The sequence below is a fragment of the Stenella coeruleoalba genome, assembly GCF_951394435.1.
Source record: "Stenella coeruleoalba genome assembly, chromosome: 15".
In the NCBI taxonomy this organism is placed as follows: domain Eukaryota; kingdom Metazoa; phylum Chordata; class Mammalia; order Artiodactyla; family Delphinidae; genus Stenella; species Stenella coeruleoalba.
The window spans coordinates 66,777,285-66,791,199 of NC_137161.1; the positions used below are offsets into that span (position 1 = coordinate 66,777,285).

The 13,915-nt window shown below is 49.5% G+C and overlaps 1 protein-coding gene across 2 annotated transcripts in view; it reads left to right on the forward strand.

Moving 5' to 3' along the window:
* POLR3E (RNA polymerase III subunit E) overlaps positions 1–11,118 on the forward strand; it is a 32,480-nt gene extending 21,362 nt beyond the window's left edge. Inside the window, exons 14-21 of one of the 2 annotated variants that reach the window (XM_079945067.1) lie at positions 277–358; positions 1,636–1,695; positions 1,788–1,945; positions 2,470–2,531; positions 3,116–3,639; positions 5,929–6,006; positions 8,607–8,732; positions 9,721–11,118. In XM_079945067.1, coding sequence (XP_079801193.1) covers positions 277–358; positions 1,636–1,695; positions 1,788–1,945; positions 2,470–2,531; positions 3,116–3,639; positions 5,929–6,006; positions 8,607–8,732; positions 9,721–9,777 — 1,147 coding nt within the window. In that variant the 3' untranslated portion in view covers positions 9,778–11,118. Of the gene's footprint in view, positions 1–276; positions 359–1,635; positions 1,696–1,787; positions 1,946–2,469; positions 2,532–3,115; positions 3,640–5,928; positions 6,007–8,136; positions 8,733–9,720 lie in introns of those variants that run through there. The other variant, XM_079945066.1, reaches the window with a different exon arrangement.
* Positions 11,119–13,915: the final 2,797 nt, after the last annotated feature.

The following is a 13,915-nucleotide window of genomic DNA, read 5'->3' on the forward strand; positions in this document are numbered from 1 at the left end:
CACCTTGTCTGTCTCTGAGCCCCTGGCCCCTCCAACTATGTCAGGGGCCTTGGGGCTGGGCCAGTGTGTGAGGGGGGCATTGGGAAAGGGGTAGGGGGAAGAACTCTTGGAGCCAGGCTCCCGGGGAAAAGGGGAGGGTCTGAGGGGAGCGGTTGGGGCCCAGGCCGGCCCTCGCCCGTGTTGTAAAGAGGCCTGAGCTTCCACTCGGAGCCTGAGGGAGTGGGGGGCAGAGGGGCTGAGGACAGGGACTGACCTGCCACCCTGTCTCATTGGCAGTGACATCCTGTACCCCAAGGACTCTTCTAGCCCTCACAGCGGCGTGCCTGCTGAGGTGCTCTGCAGGGGCCGAGACTTTGTTGTAAGTGCCCAGGCTCTCTGGCCTTCCGGGTTGGGGCATTATGGGCGGAGGACTGGGGCAGCACTGAGTGTCCAGGCAGCGGGCAAAGGGCAGGTATGTGTGGCCAGGGTGGGGCTGGGGGGAGTGGAGGGCTCTGGACTCTGTGCCTTTCTTCTCCTTCCTCTCAGACCCTGGAGTCTTGAGCTGCATAAGAACCTTTGAGTTCCTAGCCCGGAGGTTGCACACTGGAGTCCCATAGGTAGATTCTGGCCAAGGAGCCGTTTGACCTGAGTGGTGTTTTTAAAATGTTGACTTAGTTGTCTGTTTTTACAAATCACAGTCATGATTCAAACTAGATTTCTGTCTTGTCATGAATAATTGGACAGTCTGGTACCACTGGACCCACACCCCCAAACAGCACCCTCTTTGAGTGGGGCTCACGCTCCCCAGTTCACAACCGCTTTCCTCGTGCGTGTTTCCTGCACTGTTGCTGTGGGCTTTTTGCAGCTCCTGAGCTGGCTCATGCCTCCACCCCGTCACCCTATCTGCCCCCCAGCCCTTATCCAGAGCTTAAGTCCCAGCCAAGGCATCCCTCCCAAATGCCTGACCCCTGAGCTGCTGGGACCTGTGCTGCCTCCCTTGACCTTGGCAGTGTGCTTTGAGTTTGCTGCAGTCTGTCTCCTTGGAGCTGTCCGTGGTGACCTTGGTGAGCTCATGTGCAGACCTAATCACACCAGGCAGCCCTTAAGCTGTTTCAGAGAGTGCCTCTGTTTTTTCTTTTCCCAGCTGGGTGTCCCAGCTCCTGTGGGTACTTAGCGTCTAGATGCCTGTGTGGTTTATTTTCGTCTCTGGGGGTCAGGGTGCAGTGGCTTCAACTCCCAGGTTCGCCTTCCACATGTGTGCCACTCACCCTCAGCTGCCTGTCAGCCCTCCTCTGTTCGCGCAGGCACCGTCACATCTGGGGGTCTGGGAGAGGGTCTGGTCAAATCTGAGTTGTTGTAGGTGACATACGGGCAAGGTATCCCCCATCCCAGGGAGCTTATGTGGTGTGGAGTGGGTCCAGCTGCCCTCCTGGAAGAGGTGGCCCAGGAGGTCCCTTACAGAGGAGGAGAAGGAGGCTCAGAGTTGAAGTGACTGCCCTCAGCCAGGCCCCAGGCCCAGTCTGCCTGACACCCAGGCCGGCTCAGAGCCGCCACTTTGTGCCCTCATCCCAGGCCCCCAGGACAAGAGCAGGGGTTTGGGGGACAATCCTGGTAGGATCCCTGCCTCCTAGAAACAGGCTTCTTTTTCTCCCTTAGATGTGGAAGTTCACGCAGAGCCGGTGGGTGGTAAGGAAAGAGGTGGCAGCGGTGACTAAAGTAAGTGAAGTTCTTCTTGATCCGAGAGGCCCAGCCCCACTACTGGAGGAGTGGGGGCTGGGCGTGCCTCACCTTTGCCCCCCTCTCCCCAGCTCTGCGCGGAAGACGTGAAGGACTTTCTAGAGCACATGGCCGTAGTGAGGATCAACAAGGGCTGGGAGTTCATCCTGCCGTATGACGGGGAGTTCATCAAGAAACATCCAGATGTGGTCCAGCGGCAGCACATGCTGTGGACGGGCATCCAGGCCAAGTAAGAGCTTGCTGGGCGGGATGAGGGGGAGCCAGGCAGAGGAACAGCAGGTTGTCCCCAGCCACCTGCTTCCAGCGGGGAGCACAGCCTGGCTGCATCTGGGGCGGGAATGCAAATTTGGGGCTGTGTGCACCCCTCCCCCACTCAGGTGGACTTTGCTGCTCGGTCCCAGAATCCCCCCGGCAGAGACCTGGCACAGACACGCCTGCTGATCCGAGCTGACTCGAACTGACCCGCGTCTGTTCTGAGGGGTCGGGAAGGAGGGGGAAGCACTCAGCAGCAGGAGTGGGGGCTTGTGTGGCCCCAGGCAGGCTGGCGGGAGAGCAGCTGGGGAAGGGAGGGCGGGCCAGCGCTCTGCGCCCCCGCTGTGGGGCTCCGAGCCGCGGGGAGAGACCGTGGAAGCTCCAGGCGTGCGGCGTCTTCAGGGACTAGGATGTCCAGGGCTTAAGGGGGTATTTCTGCTGGGAGGCAGGTGACGTGAGGGGACACGGTGTAAAGTTAAGAGGGTTCACTCTTCTTTTCAGATTAGAAAAAGTTTATAATCTTGTGAAGGAAACCATGCCAAAGAAGCCGGATGGACAATCAGGTGTGGAGGGGTGTCGGCTGGGTGGGCCCCTAACCCTGACACTGGCTCCAGAAGGGCTACTTTCTGGAACTTGTCAGGGCTCAGCCTGTGGGGGGAAATGAGGGGGCGTGGCTCATTGTTGGCTGCCCTTCTGTGCCCTCTTCCCTCAGCTGGAGGCTTGTCCAGTGGCAGAGCCTTGGCCTCAGGGACTGAGGCTTCTGGGTTCCAGGGCTGTGTCTGGGTTCCAGGCCTCTGAGATTTCTCGCCCTCTTGGGTTGGCAGGGATGCTGGTGGCAGGGACTCAGCAGTAACCCACCCTGGCTTGGGTCTCTGCATGTGGGAATCTGCTTTTCCTGGTTCTATTTCTTCCCTCATTGTTGGGGTAGCCACATTCCTTCTGGGTGAGGTGGGGGCGAAAGGCAAGCTGGGCCCCTGGCTTCTGTGCCAGCTGGCTTGCATTTTCCCTGTCCCCTTCCTCTGGTCAGCAGGGTGTCCCCATCAGGATGGAAGGGAACGTCTGTGGGGCAGAGGGACCGGGGCCCTTCATCTCAGGCCCTTCCCTGCACGGTCCCTACTGTCCTGAGCAGCCTTGTGTCTCTCCGCAGGGCCTGTCGGGCTAGTCTCTGGGGACCAGCGGGTCCAAGTCGCCAAAAGACAGGCCCAGCAGAACCACGCGCTGCTGGAGCGGGAGCTGCAGCGGAGGAAGGAGCAGCTGCGGGCGTCCTCGGTCCTGCCCGCTGTGCGGATCAAGGAGGAGCCCGTGAGTGAGGAGGGGGAGGAAGAGGAAGAGCGGGGGGCAGAGGATGAGCAGCCCATGGACACCTCGCCCGGCGGTGGCCTCCACAGCAGGCTGGCCAACGGGCTGCCTGCTGCGCGGGCGGCAGGCGGGGACAGCTTCAACGGGCACCCGCCCTCAGGCTCTGCCGGTACCCCCGTGGCCCGGGAACTGAGGGCCTTCGTGGAAGCCACCTTTCAGAGACAGTTTGTGCTCACGCTGAGCGAACTCAAGCGCCTCTTCAACCTGCACTTGGCCAGCCTGCCCCCCGGCCACATGCTCTTCAGCGGCATCTCGGACCGCATGCTGCAGGACACGGTGCTGGCCGCCGGCTGCAAGCAGATACTGGTGCCTGTAAGTAGCGCCTGCTGGGTGGGCAGCACACGCCCCCTCGGAGGGCTCCTGGGTCGGCAGCATCTTTCCTGGCTGAAAGTGGCTGTGGAGAGAACCTGGTAGCAGAGCGGCCTGAGCCCTGCCGGCTTTGGGGAAACAGCTGTTTGTAGGGTGCACGGGGCAGGGGCACTCGGGAGACTGTTGGCCTCGGTGTGAATCTCGGCTCCCACGTGGTTGCCGGGTTTACCGCGGGCCGGTCAGCCTCTCGGCTCTGCACCCTCATCTCAAGTGGGTGAATGTTAGTTTTTGTGTCACGGGGCTTTGGTGAGGGCTGAGTGGGAGCCTGAGGCCGTCACCTGTTGGCTTGGCACACAGCAGGGCCTTCCTTGGTCACGCCGGCCCCCCGTCCCAGGGTCTAGCCCCCTCCTGTGCCGGCACCTCCCTCATTCCTGTCAACTTTGCCGTTTTTCAAGATGATTTCACTTCTAGTATTATTTGATCTTCTTGCAACGGTAGATGAAGAAACCCAAGTTTCAAAGAAGTAGAATGAACTTGTTTAAAGGTCACGTACCCAGGAAGTGATAGAGCTGGAAGTTGAACCTCTACAGTGGCTCCAAGTCTTAAATCCTTTTGCTTCAGCTGAGATGAGCTGGCCAGAGCTGCTCATCAGAGCCCCCAGCTATGCCTGGGCTCCTGCCGGTGGGCCTCCCTGCCCTGGAGGCTGGCTGACTAGCGTGGCTCTGTGGCCTTTCCATTAGCATTTCTGGTGCCAAGCCTGCAGGTGCAGGGGCGGGCCACCCCCCCTCCCCCCAGGCTTTTGGGCTTCTCGTCCTGTCATTGGAAGGGGCCCTAGAGGGGTGGAAGTGCAAGAGCAGAGGGACCCTTGGAGACCATCTCCCTGCGCTGAGGGTGAAGCGTGCCAGGCTGTGGTCCCAGGGAGGCTGTGCTCGTCATTCTCTCTCCCAGGCTCTGTCCAGACCTGGCAGCACGTGGGGTGAGGTGGGGCTGTGTCTGCCTCTTAACAAGGGAGCGCTGACGTCTGCAGTCTAAGGTCAGAGGCACCTGCAGCCTTGGGTGATGTGAGGCAAAGGCCCATCCCTGTGTACGTGAGGAGCAGAAACTAGGACAAGAGGCCCTGGGTCCCAGGCTGGCTGGGGTGTCCCGGGGGATCTGGCCCTCGTGGCAAGGAGCCTCCTTGGTGAGCTCTCTACAGAAGGTACTGGGGTTTGGGGGCCCTGCCCTGTTCGGAGCCACCCTTGTCCACGTAGCAAACAGGTCCGGTTATCTGCAGACTTGCCTTTTGCTGACTGACTGAGCGAGGCAAGGGGGAGGCGCCTGCCTGATGTTGGCCAGGCCATCTTGTGCTGTTGGAGTGGATAGAGGGCGAGGGGCATGGAGTGGGCCACCCTCGGGACCCGTGATCCTGTATCATAGTCATGTCCAAGGTGGAATGTTCCTAGACCTGTCCAGCCTTGTTTTTCTTTATGTAAGGGAGCTGAGGCCCCGGGAGAGCAAGTACACTCGCAAAGACTTGAGTTTAACTCCTGGTTCTGCCACCTATTAGCTGTGTGACCACAGACATTGAGTGAACTCTCCGAGCCGGGCTTTCCTCATGGAGAGTGGAGGCAGCAGCACCTCGCTTCCTCTGTGGCAGCAAACGAGACTGTATATTTAGAGCCCCACCTGGGACTTTACGTGGTAGGAACTGTTACTATTGCTTGTGTTGCGGTGCCACTCCACCAGGCGCCCCTTCCTCCATCCCCCTTCTCCAGGAACCAGGAGCCCGGGCCACCCTTGCCTCGGCCCACCTTCGGACGCTGCTGAGCTGCGAGGCACGGGCCGCTTAGGGTCGGGCAGCCCCTCTAACCCGTACGAGCACGGCCCTTGTGGGAAGGATTGAAAGGAATCCCCAGGATATTCCTAAGGAGTTACAGGGGCGGGAGTGCTTCTCAGGACACGTCGGAGGGTTGATATTTAGGGTGGGAGGACACAGGATGTTAAAGCAGAGAGGAGAGCTAATGCCAGGCTGATAGGAAAACAGGAGCAGCCTCCTCCCCGCCTTACCGAGCACGGCCGCGGGCCGCGGGCCAGTGCATCCGGCTCCTCACAGGAGCCTCTCCGCGTGGGGACTGGCTGGCGAGGAGAAGGACGCAGAGGCAGGTGTGCCACGGTCCACGGCTGGTGGGAGGCAGGAGCTGGGACTGGAACTCTGTTCCCGGAAATGGGCCGGTGCAGACTGAGGGCCCCGGGGGAGGGAGGGTCCAAGTGGTGAACACGAGATCAGCCAGCTCACACCTGGGCCTTGGTCAGTTTCCCCCACAGACGGCTGCTTCCCCGGATGAGCAGAAGGTGTTCGCCCTCTGGGAGTCTGGAGACATGAGTGACCAGGTGAGGTGACCTTTGCTGCCGTCCTCCCAGGAGCAGGTCGGTGTCCTAAAGAGGGTTAGACCTTCGGGGAGACCCAAAGTGCGGTTGTGTCCACTTCAGATTTTCCAGCCGCTCCCAATTTTAAATATTCTGGCTCTGTGTCTCTGTGTACTTCAGACATGCTGGATGTGCTGGTAGTGTGGGCCAAAACCAGTGGTTTCCAAATGCCAGTCTGAACCATCGGCATCAAAATCGCCTTTTAAAAAATACAGAGATTCCCAGGACTGACCTCAGAGATTCAGTTCAGTTCCATAGGAATGGGGTAGGGTCCTAGGTATTTAAGTTTCTGCAAAGCTTTCTAGATGATTCTGATGCCCCGGCAGGCTTGTGAACCTGTGACAGACCACATTTTTCAGGTGGCTGATGGCGGTAGGAATTAAAAGGATTCCTTATCAGATCTCAGGTTAGAGAAATTGGTCATCTTGCCTCTAGTCACACCCAGACAGGAAGGGTCACGGGTGTCCAGTGAACAGAATATGAATGCAGCCAGCAGCACCTGAGGTCCAGAAGTTTTCCTTAAATCATGAGCTTGCCTGAGTTTTAAAGATTAAGATTTAATTGCTAAACTCCAATTGATCTGTCCTTTTCCAGGTCCTGTCCCTCAGGGGTGGGGAGAAGGGGAGTGAGCAAAGGCCCCCACTGAGTTCTCTGTCCCCTTTTGCCTCTTGGAAGGGGACTGACAGGCAGGCTGAGAATACCAAAGGGGCAGGGCCTTCTGTGATGGTGCCGTAGATGGAGAGCAAACTGGAACAGTCTCTGTGCTTTTGGCCAGAATAGGTGGCATCTGGGTTTCCTACTCCTGAAGTACTCCAATAATTAAAAGGAAAAAAGTATAAGCACATGTTCTTAAAAATAAGTAAGACTGAAGCTGTATGGGAAACCATCTCCTGCCCTGCCTGACCTGATTCCCACTCTTCAGAGGCAGTCACTTTTTAACTACGAGATACCACCAAAAGAGTTCCTCCATTATTAAAAATTATTATATATATGCAAAATGTGCTTATACTGCTCTCTGATGTCTCAACTTGATGTTGTCAGTGGGCTTCCTGTTGTGGTGGATGAGGATTTAGTTCTCAGCTATGGGAGAATGTAGACAGGTGTGGGATGTGTTATGACAATTTTTTTGTTAAATCATGTATCAATGCTTATAGCATCATGACTGGAAATTTGTTCATTGTAGAGCCAAATGCCAGTAGTATCTACGATTATATTCTTTTTTTTTTCACTTTTTTCCAGCTTTATTGAAATATAATTGACATCATTTCTTCTTTATACTACTTCCTATTCTCACTTACATGGTTTTCTGAACACATAGATACCAAGAGTAGTACCATTCTTGAGTCTGATTCCCTGGATGCCTCTCCCGCAGAACCAGCTCCATGTCTCTTGCTGGCTTGCAATCTTTTGTCTTCCTTCTTGCTTAATTTTAGCTTCTAAGGGCCCATAGGAGTTGTCTGCATTCTTCCATGTCTTAAAATGGCTTTCTTTTGTCCTCCGGTTTTATTATTTGTCTGGGACTAGGATTTTGGAGGGCAAATCATTTTCCTCTGAATTTAAGATCATTTTCCATTGTATTCAAGCTTTCAGAGTTTTCGTGCACTGACACTCTGTTCCTTGGTCTTTTCAGTTTGCTCCACACCCTTCCCTTAAACCAAACTACGGTTTTCCTCACTCCACATATAGCACATCAGTGCAATTCCAGAGGCACCCTGGTGTGGATTATTACTGTACTGGACAGTTGAGTCATTCTTACGAAGTTCTGTGATAGATTTGTAATTCCTGTGCCTGTTTTATTCTGTTCTTCCGGAATTCTTAGGTCATATGTTGGAACTAGAGGATCAAATCTTTTTTCTCTCATTTAACACCTTTTGTACTTTGCAGGGGGTGGAGATTTTGACTATCTTCTATCCTCCCTGTTTAGTTTTTCTTTGGGACGTAATGCTTTTCATGGCATCCTGTCTTGTTTGTGGGCCAGGACTTTAAGCCACTCACTCCTCATCCTGTTCTGTCTTCACGCAGTTTAGATGGTGGCTTCACCTGCCTACTGAATCAGTTACCACTCCTGTTTTTTTTTTTTCCCCCGGTACGCAGGCCTCTCACTGCTGTGGCCTCTCCTGTCGCGGAGCACAGGCTCTGGACGCGCAGGCTCAGCGGCCATGGCTCACGGGCCCAGCCGCTCTGCAGCATGTGGGATCTTCCCGGACCGGGGCACGAACCCATGTTCCCTGCATCGGCAGGCGGACTCTCAACCACTGCGCCACCAGGGAAGCCCTCCACTCGTTTTTTAATCACGAAAAACTATGTCTGAATCACTCATCCTCTGCCGATGCTTCACTGGGTTTTTGTTCTTGTGGGCATATACCTTTATTTCTTCATTTTATTGGGGTCTTAAGAGGTGACAAATTGGCCAAACGTGTTTGTCTTTAACCAGAAGTCCTGAGCAAGGACGTTGATCAAAGACTGCAGCATGGAGTTAGGTCCAAAGCCTTTGGGTTTCTTGTTTGGGGATGTTTCTCTTTTAGGTGATTATTTCCCATAATAACATGTTTTTGCTACTAAAGCATCGACAGGTTTTGCTTGAAATTTTTTCCAAAAATTACCGGGTACGCCGGAACATGATCCAGTCTCGGCTGACTCAAGAGTGTGGAGAAGATCTGAGTAAACAGGAGGTGGACAAAGTGCTAAAGGTACATCCATTTTGTGTATAATAATATCTGGAGGCTCCAGGCTTTTGCTGACTGTGAGCTTAAGACCAGGGCGCCCACAGCTGCCTCCTCCCTGTCTTAGATAGAGGCTGACAGTGTGTGGAAAGGGACCTAGTCTCGTGCGTTTCCTACTGCTGTGTTTATAAATCAGGCTTCCTCTGGACTCCTCCCCAGCCGGTCGGGTCTTCAGCAACAGATAATTGGCATCGGTGTGGTTGGTATATGCAAAAGGACTAAATTGAATAAGACGTAAGCTCCATCTTAAAAAAATATAGTCATCCTTTACAGTGCCAGGGCCTAGGTTAGAATCCTTACCCCACTCGTTCTTAAAAAAATACAGTCATCCTTTCCAGTGCCAGGGCCTAGGTTAGAATCCTTACCCCGCTTGTTTGAATCATGTACCACTTTCATGGTTTTTGCCATAGCCACATACTCACTCTTGTGCTACTTGCTTTTAGTAGAACAATTTTTAAATAAAATTTAGTTTAAAAAGGAATATATCATTTGTCTAGTATATGAAAATACTTAATTCCTGTTAAGCATTACCTATAATGCCTTTATGGATTGACTCTGTGGTACAAATATCATACTTGCGGAAGCATTGGAACACTGACAGCTGATGACAAATCCCCTATATTCTAGTATTCTTATATTCCAGGTCCATAGATGCTGATGCTATTTGTGAAGCACTTTTGTTCTGGTCAGGTTATTCAGTTCTCGTATTTTGTGTTTATAGAGCACATTCATTTATAGTCCCTCACTCTTAAGATAACCCCTGAGGAGAGGAGGGGCTTGAGGCCCACACGTGGAGGAGGCTGGGCGGTGACCACAGTGATGTGGTCAGGCAGATTTTGATCTCCCATTTGTGTTCTCTCCATTAATCATAAATCAAGTTTTGATATTCTACACAGAATGTAAGTAGCTCCTTTTCCTGCTAAAGTCTGCCCTTGACATGTTTCTCTATTCATAGGACTGCTGTGTAAGCTATGGTGGCATGTGGTACCTTAAAGGGACAGTACAGTCTTGACAATAGTTGCAAACCACTAACCCAGTGAATTCAAGCCCAAGGAAGGACGGCAGAGCCAGCAGAGGTGGAAGTAGAGTCTCGACTGCTTCAGAAGACTTGGAGCAAGAGGAACTGACCAACTCGTGGCCTGTGGCATTGCACTGTCCAGAGGACAGAGGGGATCATACTCGGCCAGTGGCAGGGTCAGCTTAAGTTCGACCGCTCCCAGAAGAGAGCAGCTGGGACCTTCTCTGCAGTACGGTTTGAAATTCCTGATGTATTTTGTTTATTATTTGGTTTCATTCTCATAATAAAGAGAGTGTATACTGACATGGGCAGGATGATGAAAATCATGGTTTAATATTTTACTTTCAAACTTCATGCCAACAAGGTCTAGGTTATGTTTACAAGAAAACCTCAAGGTTTTTAATATTTTAAATGCCTAGAAGCCAATATTAAGTCTTCAATTATCTATCTGCTAAGACTTCTGCCAATTTCGTTAAACAATCCAAATTGAATTGTTTTACTGTTGGGTTCCTGTGGCCATTTTACCTTTTAAAACAACCTACTTTATGTAGCAGTCTCAACTGTTTACATGAACCATAGCAAAAAATCAGAATCAAATCCATTTATTCTTAATGTTTGCATAAGGATGCAAGCAAAACCAGGTAAGTATGGAACAATGTATAAGTGAGGTCATCACACTTTGATGTAAAGAATTTATATTTTGTGTATTTTTAAAATAAATGCTAACACTAACGTGGCATCATGGTGCTGTTGTCTTCAAATGGTTACGAGAAGGCAATGCTCTCTGTGGTTTCAAAGCCTTGTATGTACACCAGAGGGAAGAGAGCCAGCAGCACTGCACGGTAGTGCTGTGCAGTCACATATGTAATTGTAAAATTTTCTGGTGGACACATTAAGATAGTAAAAAGAAACTGGTTAAGTTTTAATATATTTGATTTAGCCTAATATAACTAAAACATCAACTTGTAATAAAAAATATTAATATTTTCTTGGTACAAAGTTTTCAAGATCTGGTATCTTATAACACGCACAATTGGACTAGCTACAGTTTAAGTACTTGGCACATGTGGCTCATAGTGACTGCTGGACAGTGCAGCCCTTAGAGGATTATGAAAAAATAAGGGTAAGCCGGATTGGGCTAGATGTGAAATTTTGCTACAGTTAAGACGTTTGCCCTGGTCTATTTTGGGCAATAGAGCCACTACTATCTGAAGGTTTAGATGATGGTCTATGTGTACGTACACAACCCCCACAACCACCAAAAAAAAAAAAAAAGGAACATCTATTATTTGGGAATGTAGTTTAGCAGGCTGATTGATTGTATATTATGTTCTTGGTTCTGTTAACATATATGAGTCTGAAAAGAGTCAAATATCTTCCAAAATTTTTCTGGAGTGTGTCCAGCTGTCATATAATACTTCCAAGGGGAGGCCCCTTGTGGTACAGCAGAGACTGAGCAGAGCAGAACTGGCAGGGGTTGGGGGAGTCAGGCTCAGTAGGGAGTCAAAGCCTTGAACACTAATAAAGAGAGATGAGTTAAACACTGAATTCCAATAGCTAGGAAAATGATAACATAGGAAATGCTGAAAAACAAAATGAGGTAAAAAATGAATGTAAAGTAAGATATCTCAATAGTTACCAGTGAAGGAAAATGGCACAAGCTTGTATAGATAGTGAGATGGGAAAAGTTAGAGGAATTAGATGATTTATAAGGAAAATACAAATTACTAAAAGTGGTTGGAAAGAAATTGCAGTAGAGCAATTATTAGAGAAGAAAAGGGCCAGGGATTATCGTAGTTGAATTATATCACATCTTTATGAGGTAACACAAGGGTTAAACTTCAGCATGTAATAGGCCCCCAAATTCTTATCAAAGGGTTAATTTAAAAACCTGACAAAGATAGCATGATATGAATAAAAATCCTAAGTAGTGGATTCCAATGGCATGTTAAAGAAGTAAGTCAGTCAGTCAACCATAAAACGTCTATACAAGGGTGATATCCGGGCATTTCCTCTAAGATCAGGCACGAGGCAAGGATGCCTACCATAACTACTTCTGTTTAACATAGTGTTGGAAGTCCTAGCAAGACCAACTAGGCAAGAAGAAGAAAAAAATTGGAAATGAAGAAGTAAAATTATGTTTGCAGATGGTATGATCTTATACGTAGAAAACTATTAAAGATTTCACAAAAAGTCTGTTCCGATGAGTTCAGCAAAGTAGCAGGAAACAAAGTCAACACAAAAATCAGTTGCATTTCGACACACTAACAAGGAACAATCTAGAAAGGAAATTACAAAAACAATTCCATTTACAATGGCATAAAAAAAATAAAATATTTAGTAATTGACCAAGGAGGTAGAAGATTTGTATAATGAGAACTACAAAACATTGCTGGAAGAAATTAAGACAAACGGAAACACGTTCATGGATTGGAAGAGTCAATATTGTTAAAATGTCAACAGATTCAATGCAATCCCTATCAAAATCCCAATGATGTTTTTTGCAGGAATAGAAAAACCCATCCTAATAGTCATATGGAATCTCAAGGGACACCAGATAGTCAAAACAATCTTGAAAAAGAACAAAACTGGAGGACTCACACTTCTGATTTCAAAACTTACTGCAAAGCTACAGTGATCATAAAGGCAAATAGACCAATGGAATAGAGAGCCCTGAAATAAACCTTCATATATATTGTCAAATGGGAAAGGGCAGTCTTCAACAAACGGTGCTGGGAAAACTAGACATCCACATGCTAAAGAGTAAGTTTGGACCCTGACCTAACATCATAGGAAAAGGTGACTCAAAATGGATCAAGGACCTTGATGGAAGATCTAAAACAAAACTGTTAGAAGAAAACAACTAAAGCATTACTACACCGGATTTGGCAGTCGTTTCTTGCTATGACACCAAAGCCACAGGTAACAAAAAATAGACAAATTGGACTTGGTGAAAATTTAAAACTTTTATGCATCGTAAGATTCAATAGAGTAAAAAGGCAACCCGCAGAATGGGAGGAAATACTTGCAAATGATATCATCTAATGAGATTAATATCCAGATTATATAGAGAACTAAAACTCCACAAGATAACCCAATTCAAAAATGGGTAAAGGACTGGAGCAGACATTTATTCAAAGCCTGGTACGAGCCGGGGGTGCCCTGAGGTGGTCCTGGCGGGCCAGCCAGAGCACTAGGTGGTCTTCAATCTGTGGCCCCCACGCTGGGACTGGGAGCAAGCAAGTGTGCATACTGTTCAAGAGCAGAATCCTGGCTACTTACAGCCGTCGGGTGAGACCCACCGGTTTTCAAGCCAGCTAATGGGGCTCATCTCAGTGTCCGACCCCAGGGCTGGGGTGCCTAATATGTGGCTTGAGCACCTTGCTCCCCAGGGCGGATCCCTGAGCCTGCCCTGTGACGTCCCCTCTTCTGGGTCACCCGCTATGGGTGCAGGCCTGGACTACATCACTTCTCCCTGTCAGACTCTGTGTGGTTCTTTTTTTACAGCCTTGGTTGTAGGAGAGCCACACTGCTAGTCTTCAGATGGCTCAACGAGAACTCTATGTGGTTGTAGTTTTGATGTGTTTGTGGGGGGAGGCGAGCCCAGGGTCCTACTCCACCATCTTGATCCCGCCTCCCAGAGTTAGTGTTTAATGGGTATAGTTTCAGTTTTAAAGAGGAAGTGTTATGGGGATGGACGGTGGTGGTGATGGTTGCACAACAACATGAATGTACTTAATACCTCTGAACTGTACACTTAAAAATGGTCCAGATGGTAATTGTGTATTTCTACCACAATAAAAACAAAAACAAAAAACTTGAAGTTCAGATGCCCCAAACAATCGTCAGGCACAAAAAGAAAAGTGTTTAAAGATTAATATAACTACATAAAAGTATTGCTTGGCAAAATGCCAGTAACAAGGTAGAAATTAAGATAAATAGAATATTTGTAATTTCTCATTGCAAAAGTGAATTTCCTAAATACTAGAGCTCTTAAATAAGAAAAGTAGGAGGCAAAGGACAATACGAAAATGGCTTTTAACAGATTAAAATCTATTCAACCTTATTAATAAAAAATACAAAATTAAAAGGAAACACCATTTTTTCTTCTATTAGTTTGACAAGGGTCATA